The sequence below is a fragment of the Microplitis demolitor genome, chromosome 4 (assembly GCF_026212275.2).
Source record: "Microplitis demolitor isolate Queensland-Clemson2020A chromosome 4, iyMicDemo2.1a, whole genome shotgun sequence".
Classification (NCBI taxonomy): Eukaryota; Metazoa; Arthropoda; class Insecta; order Hymenoptera; family Braconidae; genus Microplitis; species Microplitis demolitor.
Window position 1 is genome coordinate 1,502,200 of NC_068548.1, and position 27,911 is coordinate 1,530,110.

Sequence of the window (27,911 nt, forward strand, 5' to 3'; positions counted from 1 at the left end):
ACTCAAATTACAGGAAATTCTGTCACTAATTCAACCGTGATAATTATTTTTTTAAAAATCATTAATTCAAAAATTAGTTGTTCTATTTTTATCCATAGATTGAATTTTTTTTTTTAATTTCTTTTTTTTACAAAACAAATTTTATTTTCTTAAAGTAGACAAAATTTCCTGTCAAATGAATACCCACAACAATATATTTAAATACAGTAATTTATTAATTACAAATTCGCTAATTAACAGCGAGTTGATCATTAACACCAACTTCTTTTAAATATATCGATGTGGGTACTCAAATAACAGGAAATTTCCTCACGAATTCAACCGTCATAATCATTTTTATTTTTACTTGCATTGAAAAAAAAATTTTACTTTTTTATGGATAAAAATTAAAAATAATTTAGTAACAAAAAATAATAATAATAATTTATGTCTATATAAATTTCAATGCTTGTGTGTATATATATAAATATATATAAACAAATGTATAAATGAAAAAAAATAAGTTGTATTTTTATTAATAAAAAACATTCAAAAATTACAATAGTACATCGGACTTTGTCGTTTTTATTTAAATCATTTACATTTTTTTTGATCGTCATAATTATTAAATTTGTCATAATTATACATCTTTAATAAGTAAATTAATTAATAATAATAATATAGATTTAAATTCATGGTTTTGTGTTTCTACTAATTAAATTTTAATTATTTCGTGTGCACTATTTACATTTTTTAAATTAATTATTCTCATTAAAATGATAATTTATTTTTTTATTTTAAATGAAATATTATTCAGACTTATTGCAAGGTCCCAGTTATTGATTACATCAATTATTTTTTTTTAATTATCATTTTTTTTTGTGTAAAAAAAAAAAAATTAAAAAATTTACTACAGAAAAAAATTTTTTTTTACTCAGCCAAACTAAAAAATGCATTTACTCATAAACAATCAAATTTATCAAAAAATCTTAAGAGACCTTTTTTGTAGGAAATTCGATTCTCTACAAATTAATTTCTTATCATTTTTATCATATCTCCATTTTTTCGCCCGCAATTTAAATTTAAAGTTTCCAATAAAATTTCTAGTCAAAAAAAAAAAAAAAAAGACTTTACGGAAAATTGAAATAACTTTTAAACAATCATATTTACATAAAAATTCAAAGAAACCTTTTTTGTAGAGAATTAAATTTCCTACAAAAATGGTCCTTACAACTTATCTCTAATTCATAGTCCTGAGCCTTAAAAACCCGAAGATCTTAACGATCACTAACTGGGACAAATCTCATAATCAACAAACGGTTTTTTTTTATTTATTAATTATAAATAAATATATAAACTAATTAAATAATAAAATATATAAAACAATTAGCCAATCCACATATTTATTAGTAGCCCATTTTTTTTTTTTTACCATAATTATTTAACTTACAACCCAGCGTTTTTTGTTTGGAAGATTTTAGGAAGAAATTGCACTAAAGTAAATGCGTAATAAAAAATAATAATAGTAATTAGTTAATTAAGATAATGAGTAAAAAAAATGAATGTATGAATTTATTAAAAGTTCACATAAAAAATTCAGTGGATCGGCTAACGTGCAGTCACGAAGGTGGACGATCAAGAACTGAAATTTCTATAAGTCTCAGACCACGTGTCGTTGGATCTGTCAACAAGAGACCACGTGGCCTGTAAACTCGATCATTTTGTTCGCTAATAAATTTTGATACTTTACGCAGGCATTTTTCGTAATGTGTTTCCGTACATATGTAAATTAAATAACCAGTTAAACAGGCAAGACAACCTTCGCAGTATGTGGAGCAGCTTGCACGTTCAGCTTCCGCGAAGTAATTGTTTAATTGGTTTATTGTATACTCAAATGACTCAATGTCCAGCTATAAATAAAAAATATGGTTGAAAATTTAAATCACACATTTAATTTTGTTAATAAATTGATAAAGTAATTACAACTTACTCTATCAGATAATTCAGGCGGAAATCTAGTTTGAAATTTAACCATCGTCCCTTGACTATAATCCCGTTGAATAAATACTTTCATACAATTTTGCGGCGGACTATTTCCACCTCCACCCCCAGTACCACCGCCTGCTTGTCCTCGGCCAGACATTTCGTCCAAAGGTATCATGGTCACATGATTTCCCTAAATAAAACGACCAAAAATACATTAGTTAAAAAATGAACTTCACACCCTTAAAACTCATTAAATTTCCAGTTGAATGAGTACCCACAACACTACATTACAAAAAACTTTTAATTACCCAATTATTACCTTAATTAATTATTTTAAAAATTACTTTTTTTGACATAAGTCACAGTAAAATTTTTTTAAAAAATAAAGAGTCAAATTTTTGAATTCTTGATGCAATTACGCGTAAAATGAGTACCGACAACCTTATATTATTTTTAAGTCATATTTACATATATATATATATATATCAGGTTTTATATATGTGATACAAATATATTGATGTGGGTACTCATTTTACTCCTCATCACGTCAGCATTTCGAATTGAGTATTCAAAAAAATAAAAAATTAAAAAAATAAATTTTTTTTTTAATAAAAAAAAATTTTTTTCAACTTATTTGTTTCTTATCAAAACATAGTGATGCGGATACTCAAACTTTATGAAATTTTATCAGTAATTTAATGATAGTGATAAAAATATTTTTATTATTGTTCTTATCAGAGTTATTATCATAACTCATCAAAATGATGGAAAAAAAATTAATTAGATAATTAAATAATTATGGAAAAAAACTTGAATAATTTTTATTATTAATAATAATGACAATAAAAGAACAACAATAACAATAATAATAAATTCGATAAAAAAAATTAGAGCAAAAATATTTGAAGGAATTTTTAAAAAAATAAAATTAATGATAAAAGTAATGAGTAATTAAATGAGACGGTAATTAATTTGAAATTTTATATACTTACGAGAGGCATTTTAATTTTCGTTTTGACGTAGGAGGCTCAAAATAGTCAAAAAAATAAACCCGTCCAATGACACATTAATTAATATCATATATATATTTATAGTAATAATATATTTGTATATTTAATTTAAATCGTGGCTAGTATATTTTATATTTATTAATTACTTATTTTATAAAGATAATTGTTTATTTTTTTAATTAAAGTACTTGGAATTAGCGTCAGCAGGAACACGAGCTCGACGCCATTATAAAATTTCCGCGCATGCGTAATGAGATTTAAAAATTGCGCATGCGCAGAAAATTTTAAAACCGCGGGAAATTTAAAAGTCTCATTTTATTTAATTCTAAATTTTATAAAAATTTATTTTCGAATCTTTGAATTTTTTAAATTCCCGCGTTTTTTTTAAATCACTATTTTCGCGCCAAAATTAAATTTCTATCATAAAATTTTTTTAAAAATAAATCTGTTGTTTTTTTTTTTGTGCAAAAAAAATTAAATTCAAATTATTTTTTTATTTAAATTCAATTTTAAAAATTAAAAAATAAAAATTTCTTGTACAGAAACAAATTTTTTGAATTATTGATAAATTATCATCAGTAAGTAACATTGCCACCATTTTAAATTCAAATTTTCGTCTCCATTTTGTTTACAATCGGCCATCACGCGATCTAAGTTTTCTTACCTTATTTTTTATTGGAAAAAAAAAATAATAATCTTGTTTGCAATATCTGGAATCTAGACACGCGCGTAAGGTACAAGTTCATTGAATTCTGCGTCATCGCTAGTCTATTATTATTATCATAGTCATATATTTATATATTATTTCATCTTAAAAAAAATCCATACAAGCAAACGTGCAGTTTGCGATCACCCGCTAAGGGATGACGGTGACGTCATCATTCGAAAACAAAACAAATTATTTATCTTCGTAGTTTTCCCTTCTAAGGTAATTATTTCTGTTCATATTATGTATATATATGTTTGTTAGGATGTATATTGATAAATTTCTTAGCCGGTGGTTTAAATTACGAAATTAAACAAAAAGAAATAATTAATTTTTAGCTGGACCAGCCAGAACAAAATGGCGGGAATATGAACAATCAAAATAAAATTAAATTTAAAAAGGTATTTTACACATTTCATACTACTATTAATATTTCTTCTGTTTTCTGAAATATGTCATTTATTTTTTTTTAATTCATTCGCTCGTCAATTCAAATTTTTTTAATTCGCACCCTTATTTTGGTTTTGCTTAGAATGATAGTTTTTATTTTGAATTATAGATAATTCGTAAACTATGGGGTTTATGGTAAAATTTATATAAATACTTTTTGTAGGAAATTTAATTCTCTACAACTTTGTTTATATACATTTTTGTCATATATTCGATATTTTGGCCAGAATTTTGGTTTAAAGTATTCAAAATTTGAAATGGTTAGAAATGTTATCCAGAGCAAATTTTTTATTTTTTCAAATGGGAATTTTGAGAAAACTATTGAAGATACGAAAAAAATGTACTGATACAACTTTGTAGCAAATTAAATTTCCTACAAAAAAAGTTCTTACTACTTTCTCTGTAAAGTCAATCCTTGAGCCACAATTTTAATTTTAAACAAAAAATTTCAATAAAAAGTTTTAGTGGAAAATAAAAATGGTTCTGTCAAAGTTTGAATCAAAATTTTTACAAAACCATTGAAGATACGATTAAAAAGTACTGAAATAATTTTGTAGCAAAGTAAATTCTCTACAAAAAAGGTGTCTATATATTTTTTCTTAAACTCGATAGTTTCCAAGAAATATGAAGTTTAAAAAAATTTATAAGAAAATTCTAAAAAATTCGTTATTTCGTTTTTATTTCCATTGAAAAATTTTCAAAAAATAAAATATAATTTTTTTTAATTACTAAAGATGATCAAAAGACAAAGGACGAGGCACAATAGTAGATCAAAAATGCCCGACTAGAACTAGGATTAAATAAAAAAAAATCTTAAAACTGGATAGAAGTAGAGCTACGTCACTAATCTAGATAACAATAGAGTAAAAAATCGTAAATAAATAGTAAAAATGAGTCATGCACAACAGCATGTACTGGCAAGTGCAATAGTACTGGCACTAATAGTCGTTTGTGGTATTCATGTCTTCCTATTTCCGATGTACACATCAACACCACAACTACGGCACACTAAAATACTGGCCTACGAGCAAGCAATGTGTCGTACAACTTTCAAAAATAATAATTTTAAATTAAAAAGTTATAAACAATTTGACGGATATGACGAAGACGAGGATGGATGGAACAGAAATTCATGTCCCAAATTCGGAATCGTTTCGGCAGCTCAAGGCGGCCGTCTTGGAAATCAAATATGGGAGTACGCTTCTGTTTGGGCAACTGCTAGACGAACTGGATTGGAACCATTTATGCCAAGATGTATTTTGAAAACTCTACAAGAACATTTTGAAAATTTGAGCATCCCGCCGTTGAGTTACATCGGCAAGTGTACGCTCGATTTCGGGCAGGTTGTTAATTCTCTTGGCCAATGGAACAGTACCCAGCAAACTATTATCATTCCTAGGTAAATTTGTAGTTACAACAAACTGGTAATTATTTCGGAAAGGTTTCAAGTCGTTTCCAATAATTTAATTATCCACTGACTTGATTTTTGAATTTTTTTTTAGTGAAAAAATTTTTTATAAAAAAATGACTTGGGTAGTTTCATAGTCGATGAAATTCCCCGTAAAATGAGTACCCACAAGCCTATATTACGATAAATTCATAATTACTCAATTAATTAATTAATTAATTAATTCAATTGTTAATAACAATTGATAATTTTTTTCGATATTGATGTGGGTACTCATTTTACTCCTCATCGCTTTCTCTTGAGCATAAGCCACATAATTTTTTGATCAGTAAAAATTTTTGAAAATTAATTGTTTACAGCAATTAGCATTTTTACCATTAATTAATTTTTTTTCAAAACATATCGATGTGGGTACTCAAACTTCAGGGAATCGTGTCAGGAATTAAGATTTCCATGAAATTTTTAATTTCACTGAACCCCGGGTCGACTTGAAGCCTATTCGTTATGTAAGAAAATTTTAATGAAAAATAAAATAATGAAATTATAGACACGCAGCCTACTGGAGTCTAATATTAGTTTGGCTAGACGACGTCCGCCGTGAGTTCACTTTCAAACCATTTCTGAAACAATACGCGTCAATGCTGCTCAAAAATTTATCAGTGCGTTTTGACATAAAAGATCCAACATACGTCGGTGTCCATGTCCGCAGAACAGATTACGTCGATTATTTATGGCAAAAGTTGAAAGTTAAACCCGCACCAGCACGTTATTATCTAACAGCAATGGATTATTTTAATAATAAATATAAAAATGTCATATTTGTTGTCGCTAGTGACAGTATCAGTTGGTGTAAGCATCATCTTAAGAGTAATAAATATAACATTGATTTCATATCCGACATTGATGCCCACGCTCCTGGTAAAGATTTAGCTGTATTATCAACTTGTAATCACAGTATTATTGACTACGGTACTTATGGTTCATTTGCGGCATTGCTATCTGCCGGAGAAACAATTGTTTATAATGTTACTGCATATTTTTCGACGATGATTGCTGAGGTTTTGCCCAATTGGCGGGTTATGAGTTAGAAAATTATAAGTCATTTTTTTTTAAAACCTTCGGTATTTAATTACTTTTTATTTTAAATGAATTTAATGAAATATAGGGAAGATATTTAATTAGTAATTAAAAAGGTCCACTTTTCACTATCTGAGTATTAAAAATTTTTCTGTATAATTTCATGTAAGTGTGCATATGTGGCCATATGTTGTCATATATGGCCGTATGTGATCATATATGATTGTATGTGATCATATATGATTGTATCTGATCCTATATGATTGTATGTGATCATATATGATTGTATGTGATCATATATGATTGTATCTGATCCTATATGATTGTATGTGATCATATATGATTGTATAAGATCATATATGATTGTATGTGATCATATATGATTGTATGTGATCATATATGATTGTATAAGATCATGTATGATTGTATGTGATCATATATGATTGTATGTGATCAAATATGATCATACGTGATCAATCAAACGAATTTTTGTATGTATTCGGATAAAAATTTTCTTTAAAGCCACATATGATCATATATGATTTATATGATCATAATTAATTAATCAAACGATTTTTTTTATGTAATCAAAAGTAAATGGTCATTATATTCATATATGATTATATGTGATCATATATATATGATCATAAATAATTAATCAGAAGAATTTTTATATATAATCGAAAGTAGGTCTTCATTTATGATAATATTTGATCATATACCGGTAGATGTCGTCATATATGACCATATGTGGTTATAGATAAATCTATGTGGTCACATATAAACAGATGTGGTCTTATATGAACATAAATGATTCATAGCTAAAGAATGCTTCATATCTGATCAAATGTGTTTATATATGATCAGATATAGTCATATATGATTGAATATAATCAGATATGATTATATATGTCAAGATATTGTCATATATATGATCAGATATAGCCACATTTGGTTAGATATGGTCATATATATTATCAGCTAGTCATATATGATTAGATATGGTCATATATGACTATTTATCGTCAGATATTTGATCATATATGGTCATATATGATTACATATTACCACGTATATGATCAGATGTGGTCATATATGATTACATATTACCACGTATATGATCAGATGTGGTCATATATGATTAGAAATAACCATATCTAACCAGATATTGTCATATATATGATCAGATATGGTTATATATGTTTTTAGTTCGTTTTTTTTCCTAAAAATTCAAATTTCTAGTGAATTAAAAAACAAAATTTTTTTTTATAAATTTGAATTAAATAAAATTTGAAAGTGGGCCTTTTTAATGATAGATAAACACAAAAAAAAAAACAATCGGATAACAAAAAAATATATACTCGTGTACAATGATTTAATCTGTGATTCTCTTTCTTATTGTGCCAAAAATAAATATAATAAATTTTCAATATTTAATAATCTTATATATATTAAATCAAAAAAAAAAATGATATATAAATGTATAAATTATTGGACTTAAAAAATTATTAGCCTTGTAAAAAAAAAAAATAAATAGAAAAAAATGAGAATTTTTTTTTTCAACGGGCAAGAAAATCAAATCTTAAATTTTAAAAATTAATTTATTTACAAAAATAATATAATTTTAAGTTTTTATATTTACAAGTCTGTTGATTATTTAAGTTTACTATAAATTATGATAATTTAAATTAAATCAGTTACCAGTTCAAAGAATTTGCTTTAATTAAAAAATGGAAAGTTGGATAGTAAAAAAAAAAAATATATTTATAAATATCTATATATTTACTCATATATCTTCATATATAAATATAATGATATATGTATTCAGTAATTTAAGAATAAATATGTAGAGAAATTTAGTGTTTTGATGTTTAAAAAAATTAAATTACATAACAAAAATCCAAAAATCTGTAAAAAAAAAAAAAATTAACAAAAAATTGAAGCCTTGTGACCTGATCATATTTATAAAAGATATATTGAATATTATAAATTTATGTAGTTCAAATATACGTCATACTATATAAATTTCAAAAATATTTTATTTTTATTTAAAAAAAAAAAAAATTTGAAAACCACCTGACCCTGCAGCCTTACAACTTCCCACTGTTGTCGAGCTCTGATATCATTAAATTCTATATAATTTACAAGTTTGATAAAATTTTGTCAGTACGATTATTTTTTTTTCTTCTTATTGCGCTGAGTGGTGGCGCCAATGACGAATCAGAAATTCCGTACTCTTGTAATTTATTTTCATAATTTAATAATAAGTCGTCGTGTGCTTTACAAGCTCTTGCTAAATCGTATTGCAGATCTTGTATCGCTGTATTTTTGCGATTCAAAATATCCTTTGACAAAAAAAGAAAAAATGATTATGACGGTTGAATTCGTGAGGAAATTTCCTGTTATTTGAGTACCCACATCGATATATTTCAATAAAGTCAGTGTTAATGATCAACTCGCTGTTAATTAGCGGATTTGTAATTAATAAATTACTGTATTTAAATATATTGTTGTGGGTACTCATTTGACAGGAAATTTTGTCTACTTGCAGAAAATAAAATTTGTTTTGTAAAAAAAAGAAATTAAAAAAAAAAAAATTCATCTATAGATCAAAATAGAACAACTTATTTTTGAATTAATGATTTTCGAAAAAATAATTATCACGGTTGAATTAGTGACAGAATTTCCTGTAATTTGAGTACCCACATCGATATATTCAAAAGAAGTTGGTGTTAATGATCAACTTGCGGTTAATTAGCGGATTTGTAATTAATAAATTACTGTTTTTAAATATATTGTTGTGGGTACTCATTTGACAGGAAATTTCGTCTACTTTACGAAAATAAAATTTAATCAGCCAAAATGGGAGTGGGTACCCCAGTTTACTGAATTAATTTTTTTACCTCAAATCTCTGATTAATTTCTCCACTGGCACCGGGATCTAACTGAGCAGTTGCTAAAACTTGGCCAATCTGAGCTTCTCTCTGCTCTAAAATTTCCGATAGTTTTTCTAATTTCTTTTCCAACAGCACATTCTTCAATCCCGTCTTCTGCTGCAGTTCCAAAATAGAAGAGACGAATCTCGAGTGTAATTCATCGCGTTCTTTTTGACATTTTTCAAATCTCATTTCCAAAACTTCATTTTCCCACTTAAGGTTTTCATAATCTTTAGCTACGGCTGTCATTCTTTTTTTCGTATTCTAAAAATAATTTAATAATTTATCTATGGCTATAAAAATTCAAACTATAAATAAATTTAATAATTACAGAAAGACATAATTTATCTTTTTCATAATTTGTTAACTGACGACTCAATTCAACGACTTGTTCTTCAGCTGATTTTAAATCACTTATCAATTTTTTATTTTCACTTATTGATTCTCGTACTTGTTTTTTCATTCTTTCTTCATTATTTTTCATAACTTCCATTTGTTCCTAAAATTTCAAAATCAGTAAATTAACCGCCAAAAATTTTTCACACCATAATTACCAACATAATCATATTCCTGACAAAATTACCTTTAAAATGAGTACCCACATCAATAAATTCAAAAAAACTCATTTTTCATTAATTTTATTAATTAATCATTAATTAATAAATCTGTAATTTTTTTAATTTTTTAAATATATTCATGTAGGTAATCCAATAATAGGAAATTCGTCTACAAATTTAATGGTCATATTCATATTTAAAAAAAAATTTTTTCGGAATTTCCAAAAAAAAAAATTCCAACACAATTTTCATTTTTCATTAAAATATATCGATGTGGGTACTCAAACAACAAGAAATTTCATGAACAATTCAAATATGTCAAAATTTACCGTCAAAAAAAAAAAAATTTTTTTTTCAAATTTGAAACTTCAATTATTTTCATCACCAAAATATATTGATGTGGGTACTCAAACAACAGGAAATCGCGCCCCCAATTCAACCCTACCAGTCTTAATTTTTTTTATTAAAAAAAAATTACCTTAAGACTTTGAATAAGTGACAAATTATTAACAGTGATATCATCATAATAATTTTTGATATCAGTAAAAGATTTCTCATGATTCTTAATTAAACTCGCAATCTGCATATTTTTACGCTCCTCAATTTCCGATATTTCCATTCTGTGTTTCAAATTAAGCGACTCCCACTGACTCATTAATTTTTCTTCATACTTCTGCTCCATTTCCATGGCTTCAGACTCAAACTTCTTTATCATCTCGCTCATTTCTTCAGCATTTTTCTACAAACCAAAACACCCATTAATTCATTTTTCCAACTGCCCATTTTACCTCAAAAAAAAAAAAATTAAATTCCATCCCCACCAATTTCAGCGAACGAATTTCATTAATATGAGCGAGTTCATTTTCCTTTTGGATTTTTCTCAACTCTTTCTTATCATTTATCAGCTCATTCTCTTCTTCATTGTGATCATCCTGAGCGAGCTTTAGTGCCACCATATGCTCAGCCTTTGTCTCTGATAAATTATTATGGTGGTCATACATTAAATGTTTCACTTTTTGATTATATAATTTTATTTCTTCGTCATGCTTTTCTAATAATTCTTCTTTTTCTCTCTCTTTATTTCTAGTAATTTTTAAAAATTAATTAAGCAGTTAATTAATTAATTAATTAATTAATTAATTAATTACCTTATAGTAGCTCGCGCTTCGTCTAATTGATTCCGAGTAATTTCCCAAAAAGTCCGCAATTTATCGCGTTCGAGTTGAAAAAAATTTCTCTCCTCGCGCTCCCGTTCCATTTCCTCTAAGATTTTATGGGAGTATAATTCTAATTGTTCTCTACTCATTTTAGAAGTGTCTATACCGTCTACTGTATCTGAGGATTTTCCTTTAGCTTTTTTTGGCCCCTGGTTAAAATAAAAATTTAAATTTTTTTTTGGAAATTTTTTTTTACTTCAATTAATTAAATTTTTTTATTTTATTGGGACTTACCATTTTTTTTTTTTTTTTTTATATGACTTGTGTTGGAGAGAAAAATTACTTAAGAGATGAAAAATTGGTTATAATTTTATTTACACAAGAAAATTTTGTCTAGTTGTCATTGTTTTGACGTTTTGTTGCTTAGCAACCGAGGAGGCAAACAAAAAGTTTGAATAACTTGGTAAATATTGAAGTTATGGGAAAATTTATAGAGTACTTTTTTGTGGGGAATTTTATGCTCTACAAAGTGTTTTATGTAAACTTTTATCGTATCTTTGATAGTTTAATTGATATTTTAATTCTAAGTCCCTGGGATTTAAATTTGGAAATTTTTTTGACTTAAATGTCATTATAGCCAAACTTTTGCTTATAACTCATTAAATATCAAGTTTATAAAAAAATTTGTAGAAACCTTTTTTGTGGGAAATTTAATTCTGTACAACTTTGTTCCTATTCAATTTTATCGTATCTTCGATAGTTTAATTGATATTTTAATTTTAAATCCCTGGGATTTAAATTTGGAAATTTTTTTAGTCTTAAATATAATTACAGTCATATTTTTACTTATAACTCATTAAATATCAAATTTATGAAAAAATGTATAGAAACCTTTTTTGTGGGAAATTTAATTCTCTACAAATTTGTCCTTATACATTTTTATCATATCTTTGATATTTAAAGAGATATATAAATTATAAACTCTAAAGAAGTGACTGGATAAATAAATAACGAAAAAATTTATAACAATTAAAAAAATTTATTTATTATCAATTATTATTTATCAATTCGCATTTATATCATATATATTATCTTCAATTATATTTATAAATTTAACAACTAAAAATTACCCAATTATTTTTCAAATTAAAAACAAACCGCCGAATAATTAAATAAAAATGTATTATTATAAATTTTGTTATTTAATTTGATCGTATGAAATAATATAAAAATAGAATTATTAAATCGATTAATTAACAATAATTATTATGCTTTCTTATCAATTTTTTTTTACAATCTAAGCTACAGTGTAAAAATTTTCTATTAATTTATTCCCGTAAAGCGAATCCCATATGAAATAATTAGTAATAATTAATAAACAATCGTGTGCATTTAAAAAAAAATTTGTGTCAAATTTTACTTTTTTTGTGCATTTTTTTGACTAAATTTTTTTCTTATATATATAATTGAATAGGAAATTTGATAAGCTTTCAAATGAGTACCCACATGATATATTTATTTTTTATGAATATATATATATATTTATATATATCAAATATATATGAATCGAATATCAAAAATAAGTATAGCTTGTGGGTACTCATTTTAAAGGGAATTGAATTCTCTATTCAAATATATATATATATATATATATATATATATATATATATACTCATATATATGTATATCTATATATATGTACATATATAATTTTTGCAGTGAATTATTTCTGGTAGAATAAATTGTGAGCTCGATTAAAAAATAAATAAATTGAATTATAAAAGTCACTGGTGACCTTAATTACTCTAATATATAATTAATTAAAATTTTTTAAATAATTAATAAATAACTAATATACGGAATGCGAAATTCCATTAAACAATGTAATAATAATAATAATAATAATAAAATAGGTAAATAATTTAATTGGAATGCTAATTAATAAAATTGATGCCTATAAATAAACTAATTTATCTAAATCGTTTCTCCATTGAATTGTAAGAGACATCCAACTGCACCAAAATATCCCTGAAAAAAATTAATTAATTAATTAATTAATCTAATGAATTATTAAGTGATCAATTTACCTCATGCTCTAAAAACAGAGCCTTCAATGTTCCTTTAGACCAGTAATCCATAGCATAGGCCAATAATTTCATTGAAATTGGATTCACACGTAAAAAATTACCAACAAATACCACCTACAATTAATAATTAATATGTTTCATATATATTTTTGTAGAGGAAATTTAATACGCTTTAAAATGAGTACCCACAAGCCATACTTATTTTCATATATTTTTCAAGATATATATAGTCATATTTATAAAATATATAAATTTCATAAATAAATATGACATGTGGGTACTCGTTTTGAAGAGCATCGAATTTCCTATCTTTCTACACGATTAAAAAAATATATATATATACACATATTTATATATATATGCACATATATATTTTTTTTAAATATAGCGATGTGGGTACTTAAACTAGCGGAAATTTACCGTGTAATCCAAATAATATATTCTTATAAAAATAAAAAAAATTTTACCCGCTCAATTTTCTCATTGACTGCACACATCCTCGCAATTGATCCAATATTATTAGTGATAGTAACGAGTGTTGCACGTGCTAAATCTTCTTTATTGACAGCTTGTCTCCGATCTTTTGAATTCATTTGGCCAAAACTGCACAATTGTAGACAACTTACACAAACCGTTACAAATTTTTTTATTTTTATTAAAAGAAGAAAATAAAGTAAAAAAAAAAAAAATAAAAATAAAAATAATAATGATTAGAAAAAAAAATTTTAGTCAATAGGAGACTTGAAAAAAAAAAAAAAAATTACCTGCTGGCAACAAGATCACCAGGAAGACAAAATGGACCATAATCACCACCATAAATATCTTTTACTAATTTATCAACTCGTGTATTGTCACCTCCGGTTGCTAATTCGATGGCTTCTTCAAATGTATTGCAGCCAGTTAATAAACAGCACAATCCTAAAAATGTCCCTCCGCCTAAACTTGTGCCGGATATTCTTTTAAAATTATCTGGTCCATACACTGCGAGTATACTCACACCTGATCCAATATTGACGAGCTAAATGATAATTAATTAACTGATTAATTAAATTAATTATTAATTGTCATCAAATTGATGTCAAAAATTTACATTTTACTTTAATTTGAAATTATGGCTAAAGTATCGAGTTTAGAGAAAAAATAAATTAGACCTTTTTTTTAGAAAATTTAATTTCCTAAAACATTGTTTATGTGCATTTTTGGTGTATCTTTATAATTGTAGGAGTTATGGGAGTTTGAAGATTAGAAAATTGTAAGAAATGTAATTTTTAAGGAATTTTTGGACCTGGTAATTAAAATTTGATTTACTGGGTTAACTTTCAAAGATATGAAGAAAATGTACTGAGATAAAGTTGTAGGAAATTAAATTCTCTACAAAAAAGGTCTCTGTAAATTTTTCTCTAAACTCAATAGTTAGCGAGTTATTTGTCATTTAAGTAAAGATGAATTTAAAACAGAAGGACGGGAGTTCGAATCCGGTCCCGGGCTTTTAAAAAAATTTTTTTAGCAAATAAAAATTATGGCATGTGATGTAAAGATTTATAATTAATGAGTGAGGACTTACTAGAAATGGATAAGGCTCTGAAAAATCAAACGGTACTTTATGACAAAGAGTATCGTCAGTAGGATGAGACCAATAGTAGCACTCATGAGGATTCGTCGTCTCAATATAAAGCATTCCACGTATTAAACTGTGTAACTCATCAAATTTAGCGAGACTCATGTTAACTTCTCGTTTAAAATTTTCTTCAAACTTAAATGCGCCTCCACCTGTTGCGCACACGGTTGTCACTAAATTCGCCATCCCCTTAGACTTGGCCAGAGCCAAAAAATTACCCATTTCACTTGTGGGGAATCTTATGAAGTGCAATGTACCTTTTCTACCCCGTATCTCAACATTATCCATCTAAAAAAAAATTACAATTTAAAAAAACAAAATTTTTGGATTTTTTTTTTTCAAAAATTTTTTTTTTTTAAAATGGCCTACACATCTTTAAAGTTGATGCAATTCTGCGTTAAATGAGTACCCACATCGATATATTACGAACAACTTCATTATAAGCCGCGGAACCGCGAATCCGCGGAATGGATCCGCGGATTCTCAATTAATGTAATTATTTACTGGAACATATCGATGTGGGTACTCAAACTTCAGCAAATCGTGTACAGAATCCAACCCTCTTATCAAAAATTACCCTAGTAAAAATAAAAATGGCCTAAGATGGGCCATTGACAAAATAAGTAAAAATAAAAAATTAACCTGTAGGTGAGTATCTCGATGTCCAGTTTTACCATACGCTGAATTTTTAGTCAAATATCTTCTTATATTTTTTAAGGTTTCAACTTCAGCGTCAGCTTCATCTCTGGTGATATCTTTTGGTTCAAAATAAACTAGTTTGCACAGCGTCCCGCCAATGTCCATTCCAAACCACGGCATCGCTAATACACGGAACGAATGAATCAATAAATGTATTAATTTATAAAAAAACCAAACAGTTTAATAAACAAGTAATAGTCCAAACAAAGTGCAAACATGCACATTCAATAAATAAATAAACGAATTATAAATAATAAAATTAAAAAAAAAACTAATCTAAACACACATACAGTTCACAGACTCACAAGGTGGTGGCTCCAAGCATTTAGTCTGCTTAGATGCTGTTGAGTATCCGTTCGATGCCATTGTTGAATTTGAATTATTTTTATATTTATTCGGACTCATTATTTAATTTATAGTCACGTTTATTTACTCCGTAATTTCCTGAAAAAAAAAATTTTCTTATTAATTATTCAATTTATTTTAATTATAGAGATTATGTAACGTTTTCTTTTCATTTAATTATTAATAAGTAGATTACAAATGTTATTTTTATCCTCAATAGATTAGAAATTTTTTTGTAAGTTTATTATATTTTAATCTTTTATTTGCGTGGCATTTTTTTTATTATATAAATATGATATTTGGGTAAGAGATAAAATTCTGCGTTAAATGAGTACCCACATCAATATATTTTTGTGAAGATCAAATATCATTAATTAATTAATTAATTATTCATAATTATTAATTACTAGAATTTTTATAAGGAAAATAAATATGAAATCTAAATTCTAGAGATGATTCTGCGTTATATGAGTACCCACAGTCATATATTCTGATAAAAATTAAAAATCATTAATTAATTAATTAATTATTTATAATTATAAATTAATAGAATTTTTTTAAGGAGAATAAATATGAAATATGGATTCTAGAGATGATTCTGCGTTATATGAGTACCCACAGTCATATGTTCTGATGAATATTAAAAATGATTAATTAATTAATTGTTTATATTAATTAATTGTTAATAATAATTAACAATAATTAATTTTTAAAGAGTAACTTTTTTCTTTTTTATGACTTTGGTGTAAGCTACAAATTACAAGTAAAATTTCCTCATAAGATGATTAATGATTGATTTATAATTGTTATTAATTAATTAATTAATTAGTTATTAATATTTTTTATTTAAATATATTGATGTAGGTACTCATTTTACTCGTCATTACACTGCCTATCAACTCGACTACTTAATTTTCGTTTTTAAATATAAAAAAAAAAATTTTTACATTATTTTTGGAAATTTTTTTTCAAGACTAAATATATCGATGTGGGTACTCAAACTTCAGGAAATCTTATCACGAACTTAATTATAATAATAAATCTACACTGACAGCAATCAATAATAAATATAAAAAATATATATTCCACTTCTGTTTAAGAATAAAAAAAAAACTACTAACTTTTTTTCTCTATTTGATTGACGTAACAAAAAATTGTTTGTCGAAGACTGAAGACAAATAATTATACAGATTATATCATAGTTATGATTAGATAAAAAAAAATTATAGTTTTTATTCTACGGCTCCAAAGTTTACAGTACAGAAAAAAATATTATAATGCGATATATTTAATTTAAAATTAATAAAATAACTAAAATGGAGGTTTTTTAAAATATAAATATAATTTTAGTGTCAGGGATCACACTTTTGTAATGAATTATTCATAACAATCAACAGGAAGTTATAAAACATGTGAACGTCAGCTGACATTTATTTTATAGGATATTTATTTAATTATATATATTTATTTTTTTATCGGTAAAAATAATATTGTATTTTTGTGAATTATGAGTCAGAATGATAAATATGATAAGATTTATATAAATACTGATTTTATATTTTTTTAGTCGAAAAATAAAAAAAAAAAAAATGATTTTTAATTTTTTGGAAAAGTAGTCATTTCTTATGAATGTGTTGGGTTTAGGTAAAAAATTATAAGGACCTTTTTTGTAGGAAATTCAATTTTCTAAAAAAATGTACTGATATATTTTTATCATATCTTTAATAGTTTTTGAAATATTTAAATAAAAAGTTCAAAATAAAAAATTAGTAGTTATAAAAATATACCGTTGTCTTTAAATTCAAATATTGAGTAAACTATGAGAGATATGATAAAAATATATAGGAACATTTTTACAGGAAATTAAATTCTCTACAACTTTGTTCCCATACATTTTTGTCATATCTCTCATAGTTTAGCAGTAATTCAATTATTTAGATATGAAAATATAAAAACTTACAAACTAACAAAAAAAATCTTTTTTTACTCCAATTTAAAAAAAAAATTGTTTTGCCGCGAAAAATCACAGACTTATAATTAACACAATAAAAAATTAACGTGTCGGTTGAAAAATAAAATTCGACTAATTAAAATAAATCGAAAAAACTCACGCATCCCCACTACCAATTAAAATAATCATAATAATAATAATTATTATTATCATCAAACCTTCACTTAAAAAAAAATTCATTTTAAATTTAAAATGTCAAAATATTCTTTACCTGAAAAATAAAAAATTTAAATGTCAATTTTTTTTTCTTTAATTGATTAGTAAATTATGACAGCAAAGTTAGCAGACCTAAAAATTTTTTAAACTTTTTAAATGATAAATTTAAATAATTTAAAAAAAAAAATACACTTTTAGAAAATTCAAAATTCCATATATGCATTTTTTTAAAATTTAAAAATTTTAATTATTTCATTTTTTATACGTAATTAAATAATTTTCGTGTTTGACAATTAATGATCCTGAAGTGAGCAGACAGTTAAAAAATTTGAATTTTTATTTCAATAATTTAACTATAAAAAAAAGGAAAACTAAAAATATGCACATGTAGAGAATTTAAAAAACTATAGGTGCAATTTTTTGAAATATTTTTTTTTTTATAACTTCTCGTTTAAAAAAAAATTCAAAAGTTATTAGACGTCTGCTGACTTCAGTATCATGACAATTACACTAATAAATTATAAATATAAAAAAAATATATAAATAATCAAAATATGACCTTAATTACCTCATATATTTTTTTGTTTATTTTTTTAATAAATAATAAAAATTACCTGTCATGTTGAAAATCTTTAGCACACATGAGTAAAAAAAATAAAAATATTTAAAAAAAAATTATTAATTAAAATAATTATCACTTGTACACTTAATTATCATTACAATTAATATTTATTTATTTATTTACTTATAAAAAGAAATATTAACCTCCAAAAAAAATTTTCCCACTTGTCAGCACAAAGTAAATTTAATTAATTAACTGATTTTATAAATAATTAATTAAATAATGTATAAAAATAATCATCAGTTAACGGTAATAATTAAAAAAAAATGATAATTATTATTCAAAATTACGTCACATGCAAAATGAGGTTAAGATTTTTGAATGACAATTTATAATAATTTAATGACGTAACGAAAATCTATTTTTAATAAATAAATAATTTACAATTTATTTTTATCTTATATTTATTAGTATACATATAGATAAATATAATAATATGTACTGAGTATTTATATATTTATGTATACAATAAAAAAAAAAGTGGTAATTGACATGCGCGTGAATGATCGCGCGATTTATCACGTGATTTTTTGAATTCTGATTGCGCATGCGCGGGATTGAGGAAGCGCGCATGCGCGGAGTTTAAATAATTAGAATTTAAGATGGAGGATGTTTTGAATATTTTTTTATGTTTATCAATCTTGTAATTAATTAATTAGAGTTTCATTGGTTCATTAGTGGAGGGAAATGTTTTGATTTTAAATTTGAAATTTGATTTGAAAATTTGAATTTTTTTCTTTTGAAACACGTGTTTTATAATGATTTTTAAATTGACACGTGTGGGGGTTAGGTTAATGAATAAAAATTTATGTGTAAGTTTGTTGTTATTGTAATTGAGAATGAAAATTAAAAAAAATGAATTTTTGAATTTTAAATGAATTTTTTTAATTGAGCCAAGTTAGCGGACATGACAATTTTTAAAACTTTGATATAATAGATTCAAATGTTTATAAAATAAAAATAAAAAAATGCATGTTTAGAGAATTCAAAATTCTGAACATGCATTTTTTTTAATTTTATTAATTTTAATTATTTCATTTTTTTATGAGTAATTAAAAAACTGTATCTGTGACATGAGCACTCATTTTTTGAATTTTTTAAATACTAGATACTAAATTACTGGCAAACTATTGATTTTAATCAAAAATTCCTAAGGACCTTTTTGATAGAGAATTAAAATTCCTACAAAATTTTCCTCTGTCACTTTTGTGAATTTTCAATCGTTGGAAAAATATTTAAATTTTAGTGGAAATTTTTTTGGATAAATAGAAAATTTCTTTTGTAAATTTTTTTTTTTGTAAAATGAATTTTAGTTTCGTAAAATAGACAAAATTTCCTGTTAAATGAGTACCCACAACGATATATTTAAATAAAGTAATTCATTAATTACTAATCCACTAATTAACCGCGAGTTGATCATTAACACCGACTTTATTAAAATATATCGATGTGGGTACTCAAATAACAGGAAATTTTTTCAGGAATTAAACCGTCATAATCATTTTTATTTTTACCGCACTAAAAAAAAAAAATAATAATTTTTTATTAATAGACATTACAGATAAATTTCGCAAAATCAATATCTACGGTAAAAATACCAGATCCTAATTTAGACACTTCATACATTTGTGATCCGAAAAATCGTATTTCGATATCCGAGAATATAAAACACAGAAAAGGAGTCGGAGACATCGACAAAGTTCTCCAACTGTCTAAAGATCCTGATAAAAATGAAGAATTTCTCAAAGAGTTATCGAAAATTCCCAACAAAACTGACCCGCGTGTCCTCGAGTACGGCGAGCAGGGTAAGATTTTATCCGAAACTCCTGTACGAACTTACGATTTCCAGCCGCAGACATTCATAGAACTCGCCAAGAACCTCAAGCTCATAAGAATTGATCAATTGGGACCAGTTTGCGGTCCCAAAAGTTATATTTTGCTGGGGGATCTCGCGCAGTTGGAAGAAGCGCTGGTCCAGTTCTCTGTTAAAAGACTCTTGGAATGCGGGTTCAGGTGCATCAGTGTACCGGACATTTTACCCAAGACGGTTATTGAAAGGTGCGGAATGATTGCCGATGGAGATCATACGCTTATTTATACTCTAGACAAAGCGTATGGAGACGTCTGTCTATCGGGAACTGCGGAAATGGCTCTCGCTATGCATCTGATGAACAAGGAAATTAATGAAGAAACATTGCCGGTTAAATTAGCGGCAGTCAGCCGATGCTTCAGAGCTGAGGCTTCTAATAATGCTGAGGAATCAGGAATTTATAGGTTTGTTTTATTTTTTAATGGCGGGATTTTTTTTTTTTTAAATTTATTTTTAAAAAATTTTTTGCCTAAAATTTTAAATTTGAATTTGATAAAATTTTTGTAACAAAAAAAAAAACTTATGGAGTAATTATCTGTGACTTTTATTTTGAAATTTCTTTTTTAAATTTAAAAAAAAAAAAATTTTTTTTATGAAAAAAATTAATATAAATATTAAATATATTTATAGAGTTCATCAATTTACAAAAGTTGAAATGTTTGCATGTGCAAGTGAAAATAAATCATCAGAATTTTTAGAAGAAATAGTAGAGATCCAAAAAAATATTTTCAAAGATTTAGGTCTTGGATTTAAAATAATTGATATGCCGTCTCATGATTTAGGTGCACCTGCTTACAGGTAATTATTTTTTTTTACTTATAATTAAGAAAGAGAAAAATTGTAATTATTAAAAATTTCAGAAAAATCGACATTGAAGGCTGGTTGCCAGGGAAAAATTCTTACGGAGAATTGTCCAGCTGCAGTAATTGCACGGACTTTCAATCTAGACGTCTGAATATTAAATATAAAGATAGTAATAGTAATGAACTTAAGTATGTTCACACGTTGAATGGAACTGCATGCGCGATTCCTAGGTCGTTAATTGCTATCTGTGAAAGTTATCAATTGAAAGATGGTAGAATTGAAATTCCGAAGGTACTTGTGCCGTTTATGAATGGAAAGACGATTATTGAGACACAGAAAGTTGGTGATATGAGAACTTATAAATATAAGACACGGTAATTATATTATTGTTATAAATAAATTATTTAATAAAAATAAAATGGAAATTAATAATTAATAATTATGATTTTTTTAATATTTTTAAATAAATATATGTATATTCGTATAGGGAATTTAATATGCTTTAAAATGAGTACCCACAACCTATACTTCGATTTTGAAATTTATTTCGCGTCCTTATGGTTCCTGGCCCTTACTTCTGGAACCTTATGACCTTGAATTTTTTTTTTCTGTAATTGTGCTTGTCGTTTATGAATTTAAAAATAGAAAAATTAAATTATCTCACCTCGTGGTTCCCGGCCCTTATGCCATGGACCTTAAGGTCATAAAAACATTCCTAAATGATTTTTTAATTTTTATTCTAATTTAAAAGTATGGTTATAAGAAAAAATATTACGCCCTTATGGTTCCTGGCCCTTATGCCATGGACCTTACGGGCGCAAAAAAATTCCAAATTAATTTTTTTATTTTTACACTTCTAAATTAAAAGTACGATAATAAAAAAAAAATTTCCCGACCTTATGATTCCGGGTGACCTTAAGGCCCTACAACTGACCTTACGCTCCCCTGGAACTTGTATCGCGCAATATCTCCGTAAATATTAAGTTATCGAAAAAAATGAATCAGACCTTTTTTGTAGCTCTTCAAATTTTCGACAAAAAACTTCTCTTACACTTTTTCCAAAAACTTAATAGTTACCAAGATATTTTGAGTTCAAAATCCCCAAATCTAAATTTCCATCATCCCGATCATTATTTTCTCTTTTTCCAACCCACCCATCACAGATACGAAAAAAACCCATATATACTTTTTCGTACAGAATTAAATTCTCTACAAAAAAGTTCCTCTTCACTTCCCGCCTAAACCCCATAGATCAGCCTCCAGACGTGTTCAAAGCTTCCACTTCCGCCAACTTGAACTTAATTTGAATGAAAAAAATTTTTTTAGGGGATTTACTTTTTCCAAATAATCATTTCCCATAAAAAAAAATATTTCCGCAGTATATATAATATATTTGTATTTTTTTTTTCTATAAATGAATTACAATTGTTTACACTTTTAAATTTAATTATCGTACAAAATAAGATGGGGGGTCCGAAAGTCATACGTACACAGGAGAATAAATTTTTTTTTTGTATACAATTACTTTCTATTTAACAAATAATTGTTCAATCATCATCATCATAATCATTATTATTATTATTATTAATTACTATACTGTTCATTAGATAATTCATCTACTTGGAGATAAAAAATTGTAGAACAAAATATGTTTTTTTTTCTCTTAAATTAATTCGCACAATCGATTGGAAAATTTACAGTTATAAACCAGACTATTTTTTTTTTTTAATTAATTAATTTTTTTGAAATTACAAATATCTCAAAAATTTATTCATAAAATTATGTAAAATAAGAAATAAAAGTTTGTAAATTTATAGAAAAAAAAAATGGGCTAATTAATTTAGTGTAAAATATTTAACAAAAAAAATGTCAAAAAGATATTTGTAATAAAAAAAAAATTAATTTAAAAAAAAAAAATGTGGTGGTTTTTTTTTTAATTACGTTCAATTTTTTTTTCTTTTATTACTCCAGTGTACTCGGTCTAATTTAAATTGGCTTTTAATTGTTTATTGATTTGTATATTTTATTAAATTTTAATTGTTTTGTTGGTTTTTTTTTCATACGCGCAATTATTTAATTCACCCGTCACCCATACATACATCAGTTGATTTAAAGTTTCATTAATTAATTTATTAAATGGATAATTTTTTAAATTTCCCGCTCATGGAAATTTAGTTATTATTTTTTTTTTTTTTTAATTAATTAGATCTAGAAATTTTTTTGTTCACTTGAAAAATAATTTTTTGATTTTATGTTTAAAAAAAATTTCCCGCGCTTGAAAAAAAAAAAAAAAAATTCTCGCGCTTGGAGAAAAATTAATTTTTTTGGAAACGAGGGAAAAATTTTTCGGTGGAATTTAAAAAATTAATTATTGATTTAATAAAAAAAATCGATAAATTTTTACTGTGTAATTGAAATTTAAAATGCCGCGAAAAATTAAAAAATTCAAATTTTTAAATCCATGAGCCGAAAAAAAATTATCCATAAAAAATTAAGACAGACTTATAATTTCAATTATTGTTATTAATTTTTGTATCCCATTGATTTCGGAAAAAAAAAAAAGTTTTTGTAAATTTTTGAAATTTTTTTTTGAAATTTTTTTTTTAGATGAGTAGAATGTTAATTAATATTTTATCATATTTTTAGTCAAAAAAAAAAAAATGATTATTGTTACTGTTGTTGGTTTTTTATTAAATTAAATTTAATCATCTTCTTCACCTGATTCAGATTCTTCCTCAGCATTTTGTAACCACTCAATAAATTTTTTCATTTGATCCAGGAAAAGAATTTTACCTTTGAGCGAATGTCCCTCCTTGTACCATTTTAAAATAACTTCCTCAGAAATTACGTCCTCTGTTAAAAATAAATTTTTTTTAAATTTTCATCTTAAGAAAAAATAAAAATTGAGATATAAAAAAAAAAAAATAAACTTACTTTTGTAAAATAATAAGACGATTTTCTGGAAGACTTTCATAAAATTCATATTTTCATAACAGAACTCTTGGACTTTTAGAATTAAAGCGAGTTCTGATTTGGCAGTGGTTGTAAATGCGCCAAACAATGGAGTATAAATTTTTAAATGTTTTAATGCTTGTTCGGCAACGAGTTCTTCTTTTTTATTCCACTCAGCAAGGCCCATTACTGTTGACCAAATCTAAATAAAAAAAATAATTAAAAAATTGACTTATAATTGACATCTAGGGGGTCAGGAATTTTAAACTTAAAATATCTTGGTAAATATTGAGTTTTTGGAAAAAGTGTAAGAGAGATTTTTTGTAGAGAATTTGAAGGGCTACAAAAAAGGTCTGATTCATTTTTTTCGATAACTCAATATTTACGGAGATATTGCGCGATATAAGATCTAGGAGGGCTTAAGGTCAGTTGCAGGACCTTAAGGTCATCCGGGAATAATAAGGGCGTGTTTTTTTTTATTATTGTACTTTTAATTTAAAAGTGTACAAATAAAAAAATTAATTTGGAATTTTTTTATGCCCTTAAGGTTCCAGGAATAAGGGCCGCGAACCATAAGGGCGTAAAAAAATGGAACCTTAATTTTTTCCTTTCTTAAACTCATAAATAAAATTACATCGACTACAAAAAAAAATTAAGACCTTGAGGTCCAGAAATAAGGACCGCGAACCATAAGGTCGTAAAGAAAAGGTCAAAATTCTTTTATTTTTTACATTTCTAAGAAAAATTAATCGAAAAAAAATGTACGCCCTTACACCTACTAAAATACGCCCTTATCTGACCTACGATTTAAAATCCAGCGAAACTAAACTTACCAATCCAATGACTTCATGCTCGGGGATCGCGCATTTCAAAGCCATTTCCTTAAGGTCAAGGACAATGTCCTTGATAGGTCGATTGTCAGCAAGGTCATCAATAAGCAGCTGCTGAAGGTCACGTTTCGCTTCCTGGCTCGCTTGATTTTTGTGTAACTTAACGATATCAGCCAATCCAACGGATTCAAATACCGATCGGAAATATTCCTCAGTTCTTTTATTTGGCGGGACGAATTCCATAAGTCGGCCTTCGATTCCCCCGCGTTTAAGGGCCGTCATGAGACTCGGCAGACCTTTTTCATTTTTCCAGGTCACAAATACTTCAAGAAGAAAATCAAGGGCTAGATTATCTTTAACGAGATGTTCGTTTATCAAGACAGAGAGAACTGTCGGTGGAACGGCACCATTTGATATCCAGAGAGCAGTCATGCGCGCAAGTTTAATACGTTCTTGAACAGAGAATCCTTTTATGAAGACCAAGACCTTCTTCATCTCTTCCTCGAACATCTTCTCCAAGTACTTGTACCGGCGCATCAATTTTATGAAGACCTGCTCGTAATTTTTGAGCGACTCCATATCCATCGGTTGCTCGAACACGCAGGCTTTCGTCTTGACGAGTTTGTCACCATCTTGGGCAACAGATCCCCCGGGTACGAGCAATCCACCGGCGATAAGAATGTCAAATAATGCTTCCCCATAACGACGGTAATCTAATTTTGAGCCTGCGGTATCAAGATATTTGGATACTGCGTCTAAGTCATTGTCGGCCTTCTCCAAACCCAAGAGTACTGCGTCCCTAAATCCGGTCGGATCGTACTTCTCTTTTTCATCTGAAATTTTTTTTATTTTAGCATAGTGATGTGGGTACTCAAACTAGAGGAAATTTGACGTTTGTTATGGGACAGATGTCAATTTTTATAAAAAATGAATTTTTTTAAAATTTATTTCGGAATTTCGAGTGGAATTTTTTTTTATTTAAAGTTAGGGATGTGGGTACCCAAACTAGAGGGAATTTGACTCTTGTTAAGGAACAGACATTAATTTTTTAAAAAAATGAATTTTTGTTTTGTGTTTAGGGATGCGGCTGCTTGAGATACAGGAAATTTGACGTTTGCTATTTTCCATTATTAAAATCCGAAATAACTCGTTATCTTTCGAGTTTACAGAAAAACTCGAAGAGACCTTTTTTGTAGAGAATTAAATTTTCTACAAAAAAGGTCCTTAGAAATTTTTTTCTAAACCCCATAGATTTTTAATTAAACCCTTTTCAAAATTTTCATTTAAACCTTTTATCAAAATTTCTTCTGCGGTCTTAAATTTCAAAATAACTCATAAAATTTCCCATTTACATAAAAAACCAAAGAGACCTTTTTTATACAGAATTAAATTTCCTACAAAAAAGGTCCTTACAAACTTCGTCCCAAATCCTATAATTCCTAAAATAATTCAATTCAAAACTCCCATAGTTAAAAAATTTACCAAAACAAAAAAACCAACTTCTGTTTTTCCAAAAAATTTTTAATTTTCTCAAATTAAAAAGCAAAAAAAATTACCTCTTTTTCGGGTCTTTATGCGTTGACCTGATAGCACTGGCTTTTCTATTTTTTGACTCATACAACAACCTTCTAAAACAATTACATAATTTTTATTACTCATTAACCATAAAAATTTGAAAAATTCAAAAATAAATTAATCAATTAACTAATTAATTAATAAAAAAAAATTTCTTTTTTTTTTTTTCTTTTTCATAAAAAAAAACCGCCAAGGCACGCGGGCCTTGACACTTGACCTTGCGACAAAATATTTAAAATTTACTCCAAAAAAAATGATTAGGTAATTTATTTATTAATTAAATTACCAATAAATAATAATTAATTTAAAAAAAAAAAAATTAAAATGGGTCTGAGGTTAAGAAAGGCCACGATGGCCGTTCGCGACGAAACCTCAAAACCTATTTAATTAAATTTTTTTTTTTTTTTTTTTTTTTTTTTAAACTGAATAAATTTATGAGTTTGAATGTAGCAGACAGAAAAATTTAAAACAATAAATAAATCAACTAAATAATTTAAAAAAAAAAAAATATTTTTAAAAAATGCACTTATTAATTTTAAAATTTCTCAAATGCGCATTTTTTAAAAATTAATTTTTATCAATTATTTACTCTAATAATTTAAAATTAAAATGATGTCTGCTACATTCACACATATAAATTTTTATATATTAAAATTACTGACTACGCTACCGGTTTAGTAAAATGTATACTTATGAATCATATGTAATTTTAATTATATATAAATGTATGACAATATTATAGTTTTAATTATATTATAATAGTGTATATATTTATGTTTAATATTTGAATATTTAAATATTTAAATAAAAAATAAAAACTTACTCTTCTGCACGTACTAATAAACACAACTCCTCGGAAGGTGTTAAAAAAGAGAAACAAGAAATAATGAGAACAAGAACGAGTGAGTGGTAGGTTGGGACAACGCTTAGGTGTTTTAATAACCAAGAGAAAGAGTACCACCAAAGTCGTTGCTGTCGTTGCTGGAGATGGCGAGCTTACAGCAGGGGTCAGAGTCTTTTTAACCAACAATCAACGACCACGGACGACGTTGCACGATCTTGTATATTTATATATA

At 26.1% G+C, this 27,911-nt stretch overlaps 6 protein-coding genes across 12 annotated transcripts; 2 read left to right on the forward strand and 4 right to left on the reverse strand.

Annotated features, from left to right (window-relative positions):
* Window positions 1-555: 555 nt before the first annotated feature.
* LOC103570936 (golgin subfamily A member 7) lies at window positions 556-3,189 on the reverse strand. The gene is made up of 3 exons (XM_008548847.2): window positions 2,958-3,189; window positions 1,970-2,155; window positions 556-1,889 (listed from the first exon to the last, which is right to left on the reverse strand). The coding sequence occupies exons 1-3, from the start codon at window positions 2,964-2,966 to the stop codon at window positions 1,599-1,601; spliced, it is 486 nt and encodes a 161-aa protein (XP_008547069.1). The 5' UTR covers window positions 2,967-3,189; the 3' UTR covers window positions 556-1,598.
* A 514-nt stretch (window positions 3,190-3,703) lies between these two features.
* LOC103570941 (galactoside alpha-(1,2)-fucosyltransferase 2) lies at window positions 3,704-6,793 on the forward strand. Its single transcript, XM_008548859.2, has 4 exons — window positions 3,704-3,903; window positions 4,020-4,082; window positions 4,866-5,530; window positions 6,087-6,793. The coding sequence occupies exons 3-4, from the start codon at window positions 5,022-5,024 to the stop codon at window positions 6,625-6,627; spliced, it is 1,050 nt and encodes a 349-aa protein (XP_008547081.2). The 5' UTR covers window positions 3,704-3,903; window positions 4,020-4,082; window positions 4,866-5,021; the 3' UTR covers window positions 6,628-6,793.
* Window positions 6,794-8,254: 1,461 nt separating this feature from the next.
* Window positions 8,255-11,430, reverse strand: LOC103571674 (dynein regulatory complex subunit 4). Its single transcript, XM_053738592.1, has 7 exons — window positions 11,258-11,430; window positions 10,931-11,192; window positions 10,588-10,848; window positions 9,884-10,051; window positions 9,520-9,816; window positions 8,787-8,961; window positions 8,255-8,262 (listed from the first exon to the last, which is right to left on the reverse strand). The coding sequence occupies exons 1-7, from the start codon at window positions 11,413-11,415 to the stop codon at window positions 8,255-8,257; spliced, it is 1,329 nt and encodes a 442-aa protein (XP_053594567.1). The 5' UTR covers window positions 11,416-11,430.
* A 1,627-nt stretch (window positions 11,431-13,057) lies between these two features.
* Window positions 13,058-19,244, reverse strand: LOC103570950 (pantothenate kinase 3). 7 transcript variants are annotated; one of them, XM_053738048.1, is made up of 9 exons: window positions 18,948-19,244; window positions 18,797-18,812; window positions 15,961-16,114; window positions 15,614-15,792; window positions 14,918-15,259; window positions 14,118-14,371; window positions 13,821-13,974; window positions 13,354-13,467; window positions 13,058-13,294 (listed from the first exon to the last, which is right to left on the reverse strand). In XM_053738048.1, the coding sequence occupies exons 3-9, from the start codon at window positions 16,073-16,075 to the stop codon at window positions 13,241-13,243; spliced, it is 1,212 nt and encodes a 403-aa protein (XP_053594023.1). In that variant the 5' UTR covers window positions 16,076-16,114; window positions 18,797-18,812; window positions 18,948-19,244; the 3' UTR covers window positions 13,058-13,240. The 7 variants fall into 7 exon arrangements, with proteins under 7 accessions (XP_053594023.1, XP_053594024.1, XP_008547099.1 ...); XM_053738049.1 differs by lacking the exon at window positions 18,948-19,244 and adding an exon at window positions 18,238-18,314 and having other exon boundaries at window positions 18,797-18,935; XM_008548877.3 differs by lacking the exon at window positions 18,948-19,244 and having other exon boundaries at window positions 15,976-16,114; window positions 18,797-18,936.
* Window positions 19,245-19,385: 141 nt separating this feature from the next.
* LOC103570967 (serine--tRNA ligase, mitochondrial) lies at window positions 19,386-21,930 on the forward strand. The gene is made up of 4 exons (XM_008548897.2): window positions 19,386-19,616; window positions 20,357-21,078; window positions 21,305-21,472; window positions 21,535-21,930. Exons 1-4 carry the CDS (start codon window positions 19,563-19,565, stop codon window positions 21,854-21,856), a joined length of 1,266 nt encoding a protein of 421 aa, XP_008547119.2. The 5' UTR covers window positions 19,386-19,562; the 3' UTR covers window positions 21,857-21,930.
* A 968-nt stretch (window positions 21,931-22,898) lies between these two features.
* Window positions 22,899-27,859, reverse strand: LOC103570975 (protein krasavietz). The gene is made up of 5 exons (XM_008548910.3): window positions 27,659-27,859; window positions 26,817-26,888; window positions 25,264-26,093; window positions 24,413-24,632; window positions 22,899-24,331 (listed from the first exon to the last, which is right to left on the reverse strand). The coding sequence occupies exons 2-5, from the start codon at window positions 26,875-26,877 to the stop codon at window positions 24,180-24,182; spliced, it is 1,263 nt and encodes a 420-aa protein (XP_008547132.1). The 5' UTR covers window positions 26,878-26,888; window positions 27,659-27,859; the 3' UTR covers window positions 22,899-24,179.
* Between the last annotated feature and the right edge of the window lie 52 nt (window positions 27,860-27,911).